The sequence below is a fragment of the Herpailurus yagouaroundi genome, unplaced genomic scaffold, assembly GCF_014898765.1.
Source record: "Herpailurus yagouaroundi ecotype Mexico unplaced genomic scaffold, PumYag 321, whole genome shotgun sequence".
NCBI classification, from domain to species: Eukaryota; Metazoa; Chordata; class Mammalia; order Carnivora; family Felidae; genus Herpailurus; species Herpailurus yagouaroundi.
This window is the reverse complement of record NW_024412538.1, coordinates 77660-95706: the sequence shown is the minus strand read 5'-3', so window position 1 is coordinate 95706 and position 18047 is coordinate 77660. Positions and strand designations below refer to the sequence as shown.

General features: G+C 56.6%; 2 protein-coding genes across 6 annotated transcripts in view; both read right to left on the bottom strand.

Moving 5' to 3' along the window:
- Positions 1–208: 208 nt before the first annotated feature.
- LRRC14B (leucine rich repeat containing 14B) lies at positions 209–5237 on the bottom strand. 2 transcript variants are annotated; one of them, XM_040462449.1, is made up of 2 exons: positions 3989–5237; positions 209–1195 (listed from the first exon to the last, which is right to left on the bottom strand). In XM_040462449.1, the coding sequence occupies exons 1-2, from the start codon at positions 4876–4878 to the stop codon at positions 712–714; spliced, it is 1374 nt and encodes a 457-aa protein (XP_040318383.1). In that variant the 5' UTR covers positions 4879–5237; the 3' UTR covers positions 209–711. The 2 variants fall into 2 exon arrangements, with proteins under 2 accessions (XP_040318383.1, XP_040318381.1); XM_040462447.1 differs by having other exon boundaries at positions 209–1354; positions 3989–5209.
- A 94-nt stretch (positions 5238–5331) lies between these two features.
- PLEKHG4B (pleckstrin homology and RhoGEF domain containing G4B) overlaps positions 5332–18047 on the bottom strand; it is an 82443-nt gene continuing 69727 nt past the window's right edge. For 2 of the 4 annotated variants that reach the window (XM_040462443.1, XM_040462446.1), the window contains 9 exons: positions 17075–17327; positions 15251–15340; positions 14944–15174; positions 13586–13756; positions 12807–12987; positions 12131–12238; positions 11658–11918; positions 8384–8520; positions 5374–6326 (listed from right to left, as the gene is read on the bottom strand). In XM_040462443.1, coding sequence (XP_040318377.1) covers positions 6321–6326; positions 8384–8520; positions 11658–11918; positions 12131–12238; positions 12807–12987; positions 13586–13756; positions 14944–15174; positions 15251–15340; positions 17075–17327 — 1438 coding nt within the window. In that variant the 3' untranslated portion in view covers positions 5374–6320. Of the gene's footprint in view, positions 6327–8383; positions 8521–11657; positions 11919–12130; positions 12239–12806; positions 12988–13585; positions 13757–14943; positions 15175–15250; positions 15341–17074; positions 17328–18047 lie in introns of all 4 variants that reach the window. The other 2 variants (XM_040462444.1, XM_040462445.1) reach the window with 2 other exon arrangements.

Genomic DNA, 18047 nt, shown 5'->3' with positions numbered 1-18047 from the left:
CACCCGGGGGGAGGAGGGACCTGCTGTTGGACACAAGACAGAGCCTGCTCACACAGTCATTCAAACCCCCATTGAGAACTTGGTGGTTATGGTGTGAGGAGGCGTGGCCCCATCAAGCCCTAGCCTCTGTCTTGAGAAAACGTTTCATTTTCATATTCTTAGATACTTAAAAAAATACAAATTGCGTTGAAATTAAAGCCACGTCCGAATAAGTCACACTGCTGTTTTATTAGTATGTAATCATCCTAACACTCAGCCCTTCGTATGAGTCAGATCTTAACAGAAACCTAGCCCCGACATTGTAATTAAGCATTTATGCATCAGGACTCAATCACTCAAACCACCCAGACGTGGTACAGACAACCTGTTCTGTGACAGGTTCTGGTGTCTTCCTGGCCCTGGCCTGATGTCTGGGCTCCCTCTCCTTGCTCCCATCCTGCCCAGCACTGCTCCGCTGTTCACCACTACCACGGTGGCGGACAGCTCGTGGGTCCCCCTGGAGCTCTGACACCAAAGTGGCCTTGAGTCACCTTTCCTGGAGCCAGAGTTTCCACTCCTCTAGTGCTTAATGGATGTCACACACGAGTTTCACTAAGAGATGCTTCAAATGGTGGTGGCCGGGGGAGCAGATGCCCAAGCCTGCTGACTCAGGATGCCCGGGGTGTCGTGCAGCTGAACTACAAGGCCCCCTTTGGCCTGCTCAAGCGCCTACTACATTTGTTCCAACGCTCTAGAAAAGTTTTCTAGAGCAGTTTTGAAAGCTTGCAGCAAGAAAGCTCCAAGTTCATTGCTTGTTTCTTGGATATCTGGGTCAAAACTTCCAAAGAGGGGCGTGCAGACTTGGATGTCCCCCCGGCCAGCCCTAAGCAGCACAGCCCGGAGGTCCTCAGCAATCACATTGTATTTCTGCTGGTCAAATTTGGACATGGCCAGCTCATCCTGGGGGTAGGCGGTGCCCTCAGGGTAGCAGTCCTTGGGCACTGGGAACTCTACGCACCGAAGCTTCGGCAGCTCACAGAGAGCTGTGAAGAGGCGCCTCAGGGCCCGGGCCGACAGTGGGTTCCCCAGGAAGCGAAGCTCACAGAGCTCGTGGCAAGGGCTCAGGGCCAATATCAGCATGCTCATGTGGCTGTCTTCGATGCTGCACTCCTCCAGGGTGAGAATCCTCAGTGTCTGGGCAGCCCGGCCCAGCAGCCTGAAGAAGGTTGAGGGGAACAGGCTGAACAGGCTGTGCCCACTGAGGTCCAGCACCTCCAGACACATGCTGTGGGCACAGTCTGCCAAGAAGGCCATGTCCGCGTGGTTCAGGGAGCAGTTGGCCAGGTCCAGGACCCTCAGCGGTGTCCTCAGGGGGCTAGGGGCGGGGCGGAAAAGAGCACAGGTGAAAGGAGATCCCCGCAAGGAGCTCTGGGAGGAATAAAGGTGAATTCTATCTCATGGGTCAGCGGACCATGGCCCAAAGGCTGAATCCACTCCTGCCTTGTTTTATTCAGCCTAAGACTAAAATGGTTTTTATATCTGTAAACATTGGAACAAATCAAAAGAAGAAAGATACTCTGTGACATGTGAAAATAATATGAAATTCAGTTTTCAGTGTCCATAAATAAAGTGTTGTTAGAACTAGGGTAATTCATTTGCCTCCTGTCTGTGGACAGTTTGGGGCTGTGATGGCAGAGCTGAGTCTTGAACCAGTGGTGTGACCAAGTGTAGAGAAGAATTAACTTAGCCCAAGACAGGTCTGGCCTTTGTCTTCAGTTCCTAAAATGTTAAATCTGTTTTGTCAACCCCTCACCGTGTCTGCTCATGTACTTGCCGTGGGGCAGTGAGGTGCACATGAGCTGGCACAAAACAGCTAGCTTCACTATGAACAAAGAGAGGAAGCCCTCACAACTTTAGGGCGGGGAAGAGCCATGGAGCCATCTAGTCCAGCCCTAGCCTTGCTGGGACCTAAAGACCCTCCCGTGTTCTAATGTAAGTGGGGTAGGTGGCCCGGCATCAGCAAATGCACAGCCGGGGTAAACCCTGCTCTGGTGGGCAGTTCTCAAAGTCAGGAAGGGCCCTTGCGCCCCGGGACTTGTGAAGAATGCACATCCTCAGCCCACCCTGCCCGGGTGATGCTGGGCCCGGGTCTGGTGCCATCAGGCTGAGCACTCAGTGCAGGAGAGTATATGGGGTCCTGTTCTCTGCCACCCCTCCTGCCCCCTGCCCCTGCACCTGTACTTCCTGGGTGCTGAGAGCCCACCATGCTTGTCCTTTTCCCGGCCCCTCCATCCAGGTCTATCGTGTGGGCCAAAGAAGCCCGAGAAGCCCTTGTGAATACGAACGCGACCACATCTTCTTCCTGCTCAGAACCTCCAAGGACTTTCTCTCTTCCTTTCCTCCCCTCCCCTACTCCCCTCTCTCACACTGCCCTGCCTACCAACCCCAACCTTCTCCCTGCTGATGCCTGATCCCTCCATATTACCAGCTTGGGCCCTTTGCGCCTCTGTCCAGGCCACCGCACAGTCTGCCTATTCAATGCTCTGGGTCTCTGCTCAAAGTCACGCCAGGGAGTGAGCCTTCCCCGACTACCACCACCACCAACGACCCCACCCCCCCGCCCCCAGTCTTACGCTTGTTTAGCCTGACACACGTCATGCTGGGACCTCCCTGGGGCCTCACCAGGCTGTTGACAATCAGCCAGACTGAAACTCACGTGGGAGGACATACTCTACCAGTGGAGGGTCAGAGTGTGGTGGGAGACGGGAAAGCCTGTCAGGGGCTGAGCTAGCAAGATGGCCCTGCTGGGCCGGTGATGGGTCATCTGGCTTGTGGAACCAATTTCCCCCAGTAGCAAAGGCACATCCAGGCTGAGGACCTAGGCCAGAAATGCAGGACTGTCCTGAGGGTCTCAAAGAGCCAGCCACCATATACATGCCGGAGTTTATTCATACATGAGCTCAGAACCATCCTTTCTTATGTCAGGAGACTGGGGACAGGAGGAAAGGAGGAAGGGAGCCCTCATTTTTCTCTCTCTAGGAGACCTGGGACAGAAGACCAGGGGTGGGGGGGTCTGGGGTAGGCAGGGTGAAGGAGGAGGGTTAGGAAAGAGAAGGAAAGGTGAGGGCAGCCCTTGGCCAGCAGCTTCTGGGGTTCCTTTGTATAGAAGAGAAACATCTGTAAGCCAAGGACTCCCTAAACTAGAAGCCACATCTTCACCCCCACTGGCTCAAGAAAGAAGTTTAATTTTCTATGTTCATGGCCAGTCACCAACCAGGTGGAACCCTGACCTTCCTGGTGCTCCCGCCCTTGTGTGGTGTCCTCCCCTCACGTGGATGGACCCGTCGACTAGCTCCAAACCAACAAGGTATGCAGAAGTGTGGACACATCGGTCTCAAGAGCTTCTAGCTGGGTGACCTCTGGTTCTCAGATCAGCCTCTCTGTCGTGAGGACTCCCAGCAGCCGAGGTGCAGAGGCCACCTGCCAACAGCCTCACACTGAACTTGGAAGTGGATGGCCTAACCCTCCCGGCCTACCAAGCCTTCAGAGGAGACCACAAGAGTAGACCCAAGTTGTGCTGGGCTCTGATGGAGCTTGTGGCCCACCATAGGCCAGTGTGGGGGTAATTTGTTATGAGACAGATAATTAATACAATATAACATAGTCACTTGTATGTTGTTCGTTTTGCTAATTTTCTCTTCTGCCCACTAACCAAAACCAGTCCTCCTTGAGTTCCCTGTGTTGCCAGGCTACACGCAACCTAACCCCCCTGGGTCACACGCCTCTGTCTGTGCCCTCCTGCTGCTCTGGGCCCTCACAGAGTAAAGATGGAGGGAGCCGGGAAACTTGTGCCCTTGTAAACTGCCAGGTCCCATCTGCAGGTAGGTCTCTTGTGCATCTTCCGCCTGGCCGCTGAGAGGGCCCCGTGTCACCCAGACCCACGCTGAGTAGCTGTGAACAGAGACACCGCTAACCCGGCCTGCCCTCCGTCCCGTCACCCCAGACTCACCCAAGCAGTTTCCGAATCTTCCCTGTCAGGGTGGAGAAGGCCACGCTCAGCTCTGTGAGCTGGGTCATCTGGCTGAGCTCCCAGGCGATGGAGGTGAGGAGGGGGTCCTCGCCGTCGGGGGTTGGGGTGCTGGTGGGGGGTGCGTCGAAGGCCTTGGCAGGCAGGGTGAGCGAGGCCAGCTGGGGGAAGCCCACCTGGGCCAGCAGCTGCTGCACGTGTCCCGCATGCAGCCGCACGTTGTGCACCACCTCGAGCCTGCGCAGCTCACCCGGCCCGGCCAGACGCAGCACGTGCAGCAGCTGGCTGGGGCCCAGGCTGTCAGCGCGGAAAGAAAGGCAGTGCACACGCAGTGGGGCAGGGCCTGATGGCCCCAGGGCCTGCACCACCACCTTGAAGTTGCCCTCTGTGACAAAGAGGTCAGCAAGGACCTGGATGGGGCGCTGGGCCACCAGGGGCTCTGCCTGCAGCCGGCAGCAGGTCCTGGCCAGCAGCTCCGTGCGGCCCCACCTGCCCAGCGCCCTGCCACAGGGGCACTGCTGCACCTGCACGTCTCGGATGCCTGTGAGGTCTGCCACCCGCAGCCGCCTCGGGCCCCCGGCCCGGAGCACGTGGTCCGCGAGGCCCTGCACACAGGCCTCCAGGCAGGCCCGGCAGGCGCGGTCCCGCAAGTCCTCCGGGGGTTCCGAGCGCGGCCCGAGCAGCGCACTCAGCCAGAACTCCTCCAGCGGCCAGCGCTCCAGCAGGGTGCGGATCACCTCTGCCTGCTCCAGCAAGTAGCTGGCTTTGAACAGGAGTGGGTAGAGATTGTGGGCCACACCATCCAGGCTCTGCTTGGCCACCTGGGGGTGAGACACCAGGGCCTCAGCAGAAATGAAGCGTAGCGACCTCATTGTGCCTGCCTGTGGCGGCCCGAAGGCAGGACGGTGCTCTCCCGTTGCGATTCTCCCAAAGATGGGTGCCCTTCTCGTTTATTTTTAGCTGCGGCTGCTGTGAGCAGCTCGCCTTTGGGCCAAAGGTGGCGAGCGGGCCCTCTGGTCATCTGACAGCTATTTTGGTCGTGGGTGCTTATTTGCCTCTGGCCCTGGAGGCGTCTGCCAGTGGCCAGCCTGTCCTTGGAGCGCTCAGCTGGTGAAAGCAGAGCTGCCCGAGTGCTTGGCTAAGTAGCACCGGGCCCCTGAAGAGTGCCGCCCGTGCCCACCACAGGGGGGCCCGTGCTTGGGAGCTGCGGCGGGCAACGTGGCCCTGGGCGTGGACCAGGGAGACCCCAGACAAAGGTCCCGCTGCGCATGTCCCCGCAGAGTCATGGGAGCCAGGCTCCCTGGGTGACGCATGCTGGTGACGTCCCTGGGCACAACAGAACCAAGTAAGAGCAGCGTGACCGTGTCTTAGAAAAACAGGTCCCATTTATTTATGTTCCTGGAGTTCGGAACAAGTCAGCACTGAAACAAAGTAACAATGGAAACAGCTCAGAGCAGCTGGGAAACACACAGTCGCAAAGTCCCTCTGGTGTGGACCCTGCCTGTCCACCCGCCCCTGTTCCAGGTGGCTGGTCTGGTGGTGCTGCCGCCTGGAGAATGGGGGTCTCGTGGGGAAGACACCTGCAGCAGGAAGCTCACTGAAGTCTTCTGTCTACCTAGGCTTTCCCTGCTTATTATTATTCTGCTCCATTTGGAGAGGGGTGGTCCTCTTGGGGCGCTCTCTACACCCCAGACCTCAGGCCTAGCTGCTGTGCCCTCACCCCAACCTGGGACCCAGGCCCACAGGTGGTGACCGGCAGCCCCACTGTCTATACATGCCTTGTTAAAAAGGAAAGAGAACCAATATTCCAATTATACTCAGAGGCACCCTTTGTGTCTGGGACACATCTCACCGAGGGCTACTCCAGGGGACTGTCGCCCATGGGCCTGTGTGGCCTGGAACTGCAGGAAACAGGGTTGCAGAGGGCCCACCTTGCTCTGAGACACCCCAAGCCTGCTTGGACCTCCCCAACGGAACCAGGGGTCCGTGTGTTTCCACCCCAACCTTGGCACAGCCCTCGGAGCACGGGGGAATTCAGAGCAGTGCGGGGGTGGAGATCTGGGCTGGCTAGCCCTCTGAGCCTGTGGCCTGGGGTTGAGGAGCCCCAGAAGGAGTGGAGGGAGGCCAGGTGATGGCCAGGCAGGCAGGGCCCATGGCGTGCTGAGGGTGGGGGTGGCCAGCAGCTGCGGTAGGGGTGCATCAGGAGCTCCCAGCATGAGCACTTCATTCCCAGACCTCAGGCACAGATCTGGGCCGAGGGTCCTCTGCTCTCTCTGACGGGGATTCTCCCTGGGCTGAGTCTCATCCAAATACCTCACAGCTGTGGAAAGAATGAGGGTGGTTACTCATACCCCACAGCCCCCCCCCCCCCAATCCAGCTGCTTGGTGCCCGAGGCGTAGACAGCACAGAGTCCTTGTCTGGGAGGGGCTGCGTGAGGCCTCATACCCTGCAAGGTGCTCTCAGACTCATGGACACACATGCATTTTTAAGAAGCACTTGAGGGGCCCCTGGGTGGGCTTGGTCGGTTAAGCGACTGACTCTTGGTTCCGGCTCAGGGCGTGATCTCATGGTTCGTGAGTTCGAGCCCCACATCAGGCTCTGTGCTGACAGTGTGGAGCCTGCTTGAGATTCTCTCTCCCCTTCTCTCTGCCTCTCCCGATTGTGCTTTCTCTCTCTCAAAAAATAAATAAGTAAACATTAAAAAAAAAAAAAAAAAAAAGCACTTAGGGCCAGCACTGGCGAGGTCAGGGCAAGGCTGGGTACCCTTGTGGTGGATTCGTCCCTGGGTCTGGGTCCAGACAGAACCTATAGGGTGACCACCTCGGCTGGCATCACGATGTATTTGGAAGTCAAAACACTCTGACCCTGAAACGTGTCAGTTCTGTGTTTGCCGTTCTGATCCCAGAACGTGTGAGTGCACGTGCCTCAGGGCACCAACCCCTGGCAAGGCTCAGGGCACGGGCTATATGAGTGGGTGTTGGGGAGGTACCCAGTTCTCAGAAGGGCAGGGTGCCAGGTTCCCCAGCAGCTACTCCAAAGGGGTGTCCGGGGGTTGGGGCAGGTGGGAGTGGTCCCCATCGGCTTCTGTGGCCAGGCCTCTGGGCCTGGGTCTGCGGGCCCTTTCCTCTTGGAGGAATGCCTGAGCTCTCAGAAATAGCCCCACGCCACCCTCTTTGACACGTGGTTCCCAGGGGTACAGGCAGTGAGGTCCCAGGGAGGTTGGTCCAGGAACAGAGGTAACAGGGGAACAGCCTTGTTGGCCAGGGTGCTCCTCCCGGGGGGCTGTTAATGTCCAGCCACGTGACTGTGTGTGGGAGCATATGGAACAAGGCGGAGACACCCAGGCTCCCTGGCTGGTGGTGGCGTGTCCAGCATCTTAAGGTGACAGTGGACGAGAGAACCCTCCCATTACTTCAGGAGAAGCTGGGACAGCCCCACACCTAGGGCCTGTTTTGTCTGCCAGTCAAACTACTGTCAGAAGGGGAGGCAATCACCGATGAGAGCCCAGGTCACTGGTCATCACCAGCAATCTAGGGTGCGTGGGCCAAGGGCCTGTCTTCCATACACTCTTGGCTCAGCATACCCTCAGACTTGGGGACGGCTCTCACAGAGTGGGGGAATGGGGGGGATGGGGGTGTCTCCCCAGAACTGGGGGATGGCTCTCACAGAGTGGGGGAATGGGGGTGTCTCCCAAGAACTGGGGGATGGTTCTCACAGAGTGGGGGAATGGGGTTGTCTCTCCAGAACTCGAGGATGGCTCTCACAGAGTGAGGGGGGTGGGGGGGTCTCCCCAGAACTTGGGGACGGTTCTCACAGGGTGGGGGAATGGGGGTGTCTCTCCAGAACTCGAGGATGGCTCTCACAGAGTGGGGGGGATAGGGGGTCTCCCCAGAACTCGGGGACGGCTCTCACAGAGTGGGGGAATGGGGGTGTCTCCCCCGAACTGGGGGACGGTTCTCACAGAGTGGGGGAATGGGGGTGTCTCCCAAGAACTGGGGGATGGCTCCCATGAGTCGGGGGGGAATGGGGGTTCTCCCAGAACCAGGATGGTGCTTCCTGCAGTGGATAGGTGTATGACCCGGGGCTGGGTGAAGGTTGGTTGAGAAGGGCTCTGTGTCTGAGTGGCACCCCCATTTCTTGCCCTGGTCACCCCAGTCCCGCCCTCTCAGGGGCGATGTGACTGTGTGTACATCCTGAGCGGCGTCTGGGCTCTCCTGTGCTGCCAACAATAGCCTGGCGCCCCTGCTGACTAGGACAAAGAGCGGCCAACCCTTGAGCAGGAAGCCCCACCAGCAGGGTCCCCAGGCAGGTCCTGAGCATGCCTGGCAGGCTTCTCACAGGGAGAGGGTACTCAGGTCTCAGGAGAGGGTACTCACGGTTGTGGTGAACTGGCTGTGGAGCTGCTGCTGCGAGCCCCTCCTGGGGACAGCAGGGCAGGCGCTCTGGGGGCCCTCCTCAGAGAACAGCCCTGGGAGCCTGAGGCCACCGGCCCCCAACGACGTGCACTCAGTCACTGCAAAGAGGGGCTGGGTTAGGGGTGGCTGGCCCCCTTGCCTCTGCACGCAGCACTCAGGGCCCCCTGAAGCGTGTAAATAGAGAGTGAGGCATGTGTTATGCACGCAGAGTTATGACGGGACAACTGTGAGGCTGGGTCACAACAGATGGGACCGTGCTGCCGGAGCAAGCGGACACCCTTATGAGCAAGTGTCTCCTGACCCTGCTTTTCTGAAATCAGAGAAGACTGGGAGGGAGGTGCTCAGGTGACCTCTCCACCAGCGGGACGCCTCTGGCTCACATCAGTCAAAGGGAAAAAATAAAAAATGAGGCCCAAGAAGGGCCACACGGCTTAAATAAATAGGACAGGATGAGGGCTCGGCCCTAAAGGGCTGCTGGGGGCCCCAGCTGTATCACCACAGGCGGAGCCACGGCCGTGGCCCTGCTGCATAGGCACAACCTCCGTGTGGCCGGTGTGGGCTTTCCCACACACTTCTGCGTGGGGATCACAGGGCCATTTCTGCACAGAGCTGACGACGGCTGGGCAGAGCCCTCCCGCACAGACTCTTGCCTGAGTCTTACATCGCAGGAGAAGAGAGAGCCCCACCTCCAGACCTGGGCTTCACTGGGAGATGCACCAGCCCACGTGGGAGCTAGGGAGGGCGGCACCAGGAAACCGCAGTGGCTGTGGGCTGGCGACGTGGGCGTACCCCCAGCCACACTCCCTGTGGGCCCGCCCAGAGCACAGGCCCGACGAAGGTGGCTGCTGCTGTTCTGAGCAGGTGCGGGCCACCTGGCACACCTGGGCAGCCCCAGCAGACTTCAGGCACGATGCCTCCATCTGGGCAGACACGCCTTTGTGGTCAGCGGTGCCCTCGGAGGTGTTGTCATGGTGGCACAATGGGGGCTTGGGAGGACGTGTGTCCCAGGCAGTGTCGCTGAGGAAGGGCCTCACTGGGGCTGTGGGAAGGATTTCTGTGGAAAACCAGACACCTGTGACCCTCCACACCATGTGTGTGGTGATTCCCCACACACAGGAGACGAAAAACCAACCACCGTGGGCCCAGCCAACACACCCACCCCTCCACGTGGAGGCCGGCGCTCTCAGAATGCAGGCCTCTCCGTGCGCCGTCGGACAAGGGGGGGACCCGTGTGGGTGGCTGTGAGGCCCGACAGCATGGACACGGTCTGCACAGCACACGTGTGTCAGTCACAGAAGGCTGCTTGTGCCCCATGCATACTCCTGTGGTCACGGGTATGCTGAGCCTCTGTCTATTTTCTCGTTAGTCTTTCTGTTCTCCGTCTCCTCTTTCTACATTCTTTTGGCTTGAGCTTTTCTTAGGGTTCCATTTTATTTCCGCTGTTGGTATATTAGCTGCAAATCTTTGCTTTGTTATATTAGGGGTCATTTGGAGTTATAATGCATACCTAACGACTCACAATCCGTCCCTGGTGGTATTACACACCTCAGCAATCATATAGAACCACACAGCTGAGAACCGCCACATCGCCATCCGTTCTATGTACACATACACCATGGCCTCGGCGTGTTAACCCCGTGTTCTCTTGACACTGTGCTGTTCAAACGGCCACTGTCTCTTACAGAGACTTAAATAGAAGAGCCCTCCTTTCTTCAGCCTTTGTCCCCCCCGTGTCACTGCCCTTCTCCTTGGAGTCTGCTGGTAAGGAACAGTTACAGCTTTTCATATGCACGAGCATGTTGTTTCGCTTTGTTTCACTATTCCTGAAAGACACTTTTGTCACGTTGAACTCGATGGTTGTCAGACAATGCCAGCCCAACGTGTTGTCCGCCGTGAGAAGTCCCTCTGCACAGAACACGCCGGCTCCCTGGCTGCTTTCAAGATGTCTGTCGTCACTGGGTTTCCACAGTTTACAACGCGCATTCTGTGTGCTTGGGGTTCAGGGGTCTTCTTGGGACCTTGGGTTTACACCCTTCATCAAGTCAGGGAAATATTCAGCCATGGTTCCCTCAGAGTTTTGTTGTCCCTCCACTTTGGGGACGCTGGTACGTGTTTGTCAGGCTGCTCGAGGTTGTCACACAGCTCACTGCTCTTTTTCCTTGATTCTCTGTGTCATTTTGGACAGTTTCTACTGCTACATCACTAACCTTTTCTTCTGCCAAGTCTTACTTTCTGGCAACCCCACCCAGTGACATGTTCACCTTGGGCGTTGTGGCCGTTTATCTTGCTAAGCTTAGTCCACCCTATCTTCCCTGTTGTGACTTAATGTGGTGGACAGCAGAGACACAGGATGACGGTGTGACCACCAGGATCGGCGATTCTAACGGTCACGTCAGTTCCAGCTGACGTTGCCCGATTGATTACTGCCCTTGTTACGGTCTGTCTCCTACATCGTTGCAGGCCTGGTACGGGAAAGTGTGAGTCTACCCTGCTGGCTGCTGGATGTTTCTGTGACCCTATAAACCTCCTTGAGGTTTGCTGTAGGATGCAGTGAGGTTAGCGGCAGACGTCTTCCATCCGTGACGCGCTGGCAGCTCCCCAGCAGTGTCAGTCCAACACCCTCCCCTGAGCGAGCCCTTCCAAGGACCTGCAGCCGCCCCGGGATGGGGCTGCTGCTGTCTGTGCCGTGGGAGGCTCTTTAGTCCGCCAGAGGTTCAGGCCTGGGCGGCCTCCTCAGGTGCGGTGCTGGCCAGCGCTCTGCTGGGCCCAGACCCTAGAGGGCTCACACTGCATGGGGCTCCCCTGGTCTGTCCTCCTCCACTGGGGGTCTGAGGCTCCCCTCACTGCACCCCTCTCAGGGCAGAAATCGGACCAATCACAGGAATGTGCGACATCGCATGCCTGCCTCTCAGGTCACTACCTGTGGTGCTGGATGTCCTATGTCTCAAAATCTTGATTCACATCTTTTGTCTGTTTAGGATTTGTTTCGTCTTGTTTTTGTCTGCTTGCTTGTTTTAGGTCTGTCCCCTATTACCTCATTTTGGGTGGAAGTAAAAGTTTTTGGTGTTTGTTTTTTTAACAAATTTTTCTTTATAAAGAAAAATCAGAACGCGTTTGAAAACTTTTGGAAGTACATAGGAGCAAGGGAGATAAATGAGCCCGTGAACTGCCCCCCACCCCCAGGACCGGCTGTCGGAGGCCGGGGCGTGCAGGCTCCAGTGCTAAGTACACTCACTCGTGGAAGGCTGGCTCCCGGTCTCCTGCTCCAGCTCATCCTCCTCCTCGAAGCAGGTGCGCATGTCGTACGGCCAGGGGCAGGAGGCGGAGCTCCGCAGGGCTGGGCTGGCAGTGGCATGCAGGCCCGGTGGCCCCAGGGCAGAGGAGGACTGGCTGCCAGAGGAGGAGGTGCTGCTGTCTGAGATGGTAGAGTGTGGCCTCTTAAAGGAGGTGGCGTGGTCACAGGGGGGCACGGCCATGGGTGCTCGCGTCCATGACTCTGGAAGGGGACAGAAAGCAGGTCGGTCTGGTTTTGGCTCCAAAAGCGTGGTCCAGACTCGAGAATGAAATGGCCATCTGAAAACTGACCAGGTCCCTCTCACTGCAGTCACGTCCAGCCCACTGTGCTGGCCCTTGGGGCCCACAGTGAGCGCCAGGACCTGAGTCTGAGTCGGCGGAACAGAGTGAGAGTGAGGGCTGAGGCCACATTACCTGCCCCCTTCTTGACGGCCCGATCACTTATGGCTGCATCGCTGGGCTGGATGTCCACGAACGGTTTGGTGCTCATCCCCATTGACACCATTTCCTGCATTCTGAGCTCTAAAACAGAAGCGGGTAGGACATTTTCCAAGCAGTGGCTTGGCTTTGATACCACACCAATTGATGCTCTGCACCCAACACCATCAATCCAGACCAGGAGCATGTCGGGGCAGACCCTAGGTGGGTTCCTGGCACATGGAGCATAGGGCCTTACAGAAGAGGTCCCTCGCCTTCAGGGAGACAACAGTGTCCTATCATCCAGGAGGGCATGGTGCTTTGTCATGACATCTCTGGAATTGCCATGGTGTGGGGACAGGGGTCTTGTTTATACATGAGTAAAGGGGAAATACGTGTTTGTGTGCTGATGGAAGGATCCAGCCACTTCCACATAAATGGTGCTGACGGAGGGGGCCTCCCAGGGGCCACCTGGGCCTAGGGCTCTCCAAGGGCCACCTGGCCCAAACTGGCCCCAAGCACCTACCCAGGTCCAACCCCCTAACCCCTGACCCCAACCCCTGACCCCATACCCCTGGCCTGAACTTAGCCCCTAACCCCTGGCCCCAAACCTCTACTCCAAGGCCAGACCCCTAAACACAGAGCTGGCTCTCGATAGCCCTTTTTTGCCCACCTCTGTTCCGCAGAGCCTGCCGCCACAGGATCTGCCCTATCATGTGGGTCCAGGCTGTCTTGACCTCTGCAGAGCTGGCCTGGAGAATGTAGGTGTCCTGGGATTTCCGCCGTCTGCGGAACCAGATCTCAAACCTCAAGCCACTGTCTCCGACGTTCTCCGTCATCCCAATCTCGGCTGTCTGCACCACAAGCAGTGAGTGGCAGCCGCATCAGCAACCATTGATCCAACTGACCACTCCCTGGCTGACTGACCCCAGCACCTCAGTGTTGGGAGTCTCTTCACCCAGACATCAAATGGTAGGGATGAGGCAGGCCTGGGGCCCACTGGATGAACTGGGTTCCAATCACATGCAATGGCTCCCTCTTGGGGCCTCAGTTCCCCCACTGGAGAGAGGAAGGCCGGCCTAGAAGGTTCTGTGGTTGCCACACCGGATGGGACTACAGAACCCTCTCTGATATGCTCCTTGGCATGGGCAGGTAAGGCATTGTGGTTGTGGGACCCTCTCAGGAGCTCAGAAGCTCAGTCAGGTGAGGGCCACACCTATAGACATGCCAAAATCTGAAATGGAGTTACCGACTGAGGAGACTTTTTCCAGCCACTGAACCAGTACATGGAACTATAAAGGACAAGTGTCTCCTTGTAGTTTTTGAAGGTCTGAGGCTTTCGAAGCCCAGACACAGAATCACAGAAAACAACAGACAGCACATGTCCCTGCTCACACCCAGCAGACCAGGACCTGACACCCAGAGGCGTCCGGTGAGAGGCAGGCGTGTTACCTTGAAGGACTGTTTGTACATGTAGGTGTCGTAGCCTCCATCCACCTTTTTGGTCTTGCTAAACAGGATGAGGTCTTCGAAGAGGAAGACGTGCCTCAGATACTTTTTCCTTCCACAGCAGACGATAAACTCATCCTGGCATCTCAGCTGCCCCTGCTCCTTCAGATTTACCTGCAGATGGAACCAGCCTCCCTCAGGGACAGTGGGACCTGACCTGACCCCACCTCGGCCTCCGGAGAGGGGAGAGGGGCTAGAGGTGAAATTGATCACCACTGGCCAGTGACTCAATCAATGAGTCCTATAATGAGGCCTCCATACAACCCCAAAGGACAGGCTTTGAGAGCTTACTGCTTGGTGAAGAGGTGAGACGCTCAGAGGGGGCACAGAAGCTCTGCACCCGTTTCCACGCACCTGGCCCTGTGCCTCTCTTCCACCTGGCTGTTCCTAAGTTGTGCCCTTTACGGTACACTGGTGAGGTCATAAGTACACTGCTTCTCTGGGTTCTGACCTTTGCCACAGGAAGGGGAGCCCTTCACCTGTGGGGGTCTCATGCTATGTCCAGGCAGATGGTGTCAGCGTTGAGTTGAATTATAGGACATCCAGCTGGTATCTGAGAATTGCTCGGATGTGTGGGGGAAAAACCCACACATTGTAACCGGTGCCAAACCCTCAGGGTCGGGGCTCCTGCTAGTCTGCGTGGCTGAAGAGGCAGGGCAGGACGTGGGCACATCCCTAGCCAAGCCCACGCACAGGCCAGCTCCCCTTGCAGGTGCCCAGCGTTGGCAGTGGGAGGACATCCATATGGGTGGTGGCCTGGGGGCTGTGCTGCATCATGGTGGTCAGAAGGGCCCGTGCTCAGATTACTGCTCATGAAACTCTTAGTGCTGTTTTTAAGCAGGGCACCCACATTTTCATTTTGTTCTGGGAATTCTGGGGCTGTCCCTCTGAATGTCAGACATAAGGGGCTCTGCCAGAGAAAGGGCTCCTCTTCTGCCTATGCTGGTCCTACCATGCTACTGTGGTGGGGTGGGGCATGGATGCCGGCCCTCAGCACTCCAGCAGAGAGGTTGGCAGCATGGACGCGCCAATGTTGGCTTGCCCCAAGCCCGATGGCCCACATTTTCATGCATCCAGTTGTCCTCAAGGAGCCCTAATAAACAGATGGCCTGCCATTCACACCCTGCAGCTGCTGCTCCAGTCACCTGGACGGGAAGCCGCTCTCTGCTCCCCTCACCTGCCAGCCCCTTGAGAGTTCTCAAGCTTCGGGAGACTTCCCCAAAGGGAAGCGTATGTGTTCTGATACCAGGCCACATCTTTCCTGGACTCGTGAGAGCCCATCAGGGCCTCAGGGCACTTACATCACAGCCTCGGACCGCATCCATCGCCAACAGGTCGTTGCCATGGCGCAGCTGGAAGCGGACCACACCCTCGGCAGCCCGGAGCTCCCCCAGCTCCTGCTCCCAGGCAGGGCAGCAGCTGGCCTCCCTGGCCAGGTCCTGGAGAAGCAGTGCGTACTTGCCCATACGCTGCACGGGCTTCAGCAGGTACGAGGCCAGGTTCATCTTGTCTCCCAGCTCCCGCTGCTTGTCCTGCAAGGGCCAGGGTGAGAGGGTCAGCCCCTGGGCCGGGTGGGGGGCGGCGCGGCTCGCGGGGTGGGGGGGCGACCTTGAAGAAGGCGTTGCCGTGGCTGCAGAGCAGAGCATCTGACCGGGGCTTGTTCTTGCTGTAAAGCGCGTACATGCCAAACTGTTCCTCCTGCAAAAGGGGAGGGCACCATGCATCTGAGTCGGGGGCTGGGGTCAGAGTCTATGCCTCTCTCCTCACCCTCCGTGTTCAGTCCCCCTGTGGGCGTGACAGAAGGAGCCTCGGTGCTGCACTACAATCTTCTAGGCTTCCCAGCCTGCAGGGCCTGCTCGGCTCGGGGCCAGAGTTCTAGAATCGGTCTTTACCATATAGGGTTTGGGGGAAGAGGGAGAGGGAGCCCTCATGAGGCTGGCCTGGGAAGGGGCATGGAGAGCCTTTGTTCATTTAATGGTCAAGAACCAAAGTTGTGTTAACCGGTAAAATTCTCACCGTTGTCAATAATATAAAACGACACAGAGTTCACCTTACGGCTAAAAGCACCTTCTTAGAAATAGCTGAATTAAAAATAGAACTATCCTACGACCCAGCAATTACACTACTAGGTGTTTATCCGAAGGAAATGGGAGTGCGGGTGCGAAGGGGCACATGCACCCCAACGTTTATAGCACCATTATCAACAGTAGCCAAAGTTATGGAAAGAGCCCAAATGTCACCTGACTGATGAATGGACAAAGAAGATATGGTATATATACACAATGGAATGCTACTCAGCCATCAAAAAGAATGAAACCTTGCCATTTGCAACAACGTGGATGGAACTAGATGGTATTATGCTAAGTGAAATAGGTCAGTCACAGAAAGACAGATATATGATTTCACTCATATGTGGAATTTAAGAAACACACCGGATGAACATAGGGGAAGAGAAGGAAAAATAAGATAAAAAGAGAGGGAGGCAAACCATAAGAGGCTCTTAAATACAGAGAGGTATTTTGGAGGTAGGTGGATGGGGGATGGGTTAGATGGGCGATGGGCATTAAGGAGGGCGCTTATTGGGATGAGCACAGGGTGTCGTATGTAAGTGACGGGTAAGCAGGGTTTATTCCTGAAGCCAAGACTACAAGGTATGCTAACTAACTTGAGCTTAAATTTTAAAACAAGACGCCACATGGGATTTCTTTCATCCTTGGACATTTCTGTTGTGGTAATTTACATAATAACGCTGAGGTCAGTGTCTCATCTGCCCACAACACAGATGCCACTAGGTCCCCAGTACCTAGAACACTACTTGGTAATTTGGTGAAAGCATTTTCTTTTCAGAGTGAATTAAGAATTCTATTAAAGACGCAGATAGGGAGACATCCCATATTCATTGCTGAGAAGACACTTATCAAGGAGAGAGCAGCCTTTCTCGAGTTAACGTGCACACTCCGTGAACCTCTGTCAAAGGTCCGACTGGACTGGCTCAGAGCTCCCTGCGCTGGCCCGGGCTCCACCTGCAGGGGGACCAGGTGGGCTCCTAAGTACAGGAAGCAAGCTGATTGGGGGAGGTGCTGTTGGCCAATTACCTTAAGTGAGAAGTGGGGCTTTCGACAGAATTAGGGGTGATGATGCAGGTGAAGCCCCCAGTGTCATATGGTTTGGGGGAGCCAAGGGTGCCTTCAGGGGACACGGAGCAAAATATCCAGTATGATCAGACCCACAAGCGTCTTGTCTATTTTGGTCATCTGTTTATTGGCAGGTCTTACATACTATTAGTGACACATTTCCTATGTCTGGTCTGCAGACAGATCCAAACGATCCGAAACGTGGGCGTCACCAGACCCAGCCTCTCCAAGGGCGACCTGGGCTGATGGCACCTCGGTCTACCACACTGGTGTCAGCGCCCAGGAGGGAGGGACTCACGTGTCTCAGGAACCCGCGGCCCGCTGCCAAGGGGCAGGGCTGGCAGCGCTCCAGCTCTGCGAGGAAATGCTGGCGGTGGAAGTCATAGAGCTTCTCCAGGTTCCCAAAGATCATGCTGCGCTTCCCTCGAAGGTCCTGAGGCAGGTCTGTCCTTTCCATTTCTGGAAAATAGTTGTCGATGACATATCCTAAGGACCTGACATACTCCCTCTCTGTGGAAACCATCTCGGCCATTATGTGCTGCAGTCGGCTGCTGGAAGACAGAGAAGCAGGTGGCCACTCAGCTGTGCACGGGTCACAGCTTTACTCCAGGCCTCGAGAGACCCTTCGTCCGCGCTGTTGCTGCTTCACACAGAAACAGGATGCTCTGCAAACCCAGAGGAATAAACATGACTATTCGTGGGCAGGAGAACCTTCGTGATTAAGTTTTCTGTTCAGCAACGAATGCTGTCAAGTGTGCTCTGTTCCCTGGAGCTGCTCCTTTGACGTGACGAATGAGATGAGAAAAACGGGCAGGGACGTGATTAGAAACAAACTGGTTGCACGAAACATTTCTGTATTATTGATCACGGCCTTTTGGGACAAAAGATCCTTTCGGAAAGTGAAAAGGAGAGATCCCCAGGCCCCCTAACTCCAACCCAGAGTTGTGGGGTTTCTCATTCACAGATGGCTTGATTCTGGCACCCTCTGCATGAAGAACTCTGGGAGTGGGGAGATCTGAACACTGCATAGAAGGCTGTGGTGAGGATTCACGAGAAGAGGGTTTCTGATGCACACGGACTGCTAACCTACCAGAGGGATTTCTGAAAACTCAGCTTTATGCTGTAGAGACGTCTGACCCAGAGGCCGAGGAGAAGCTGCTGGAGTAGAAGATGCGGAGCAGGTGGGCCCAGGACGGAGCAAAGGAGGGCAGCAGTGGGGAGGCTGTCTCTTCCCTGCCATGCAGAGGGTTCCCTGGGCTCCTGCTGGTGTG

What these genes read in the sequence shown, in the direction of transcription:
- LRRC14B (XM_040462447.1), bottom strand. Translation starts at nt 4,878, where the DNA reads ATGAGGTCGCTACGCTTCATTTCTGCTGAGGCCCTGGTGTCTCACCCC. An exon ending in AAGATTCGGAAACTGCTTGG is followed by an intron (nt 1,355 to 3,988) that starts GTGAGTCTGGGG and finishes CCCCGCCCCTAG; the next exon opens with CCCCCTGAGGACACCGCTGA.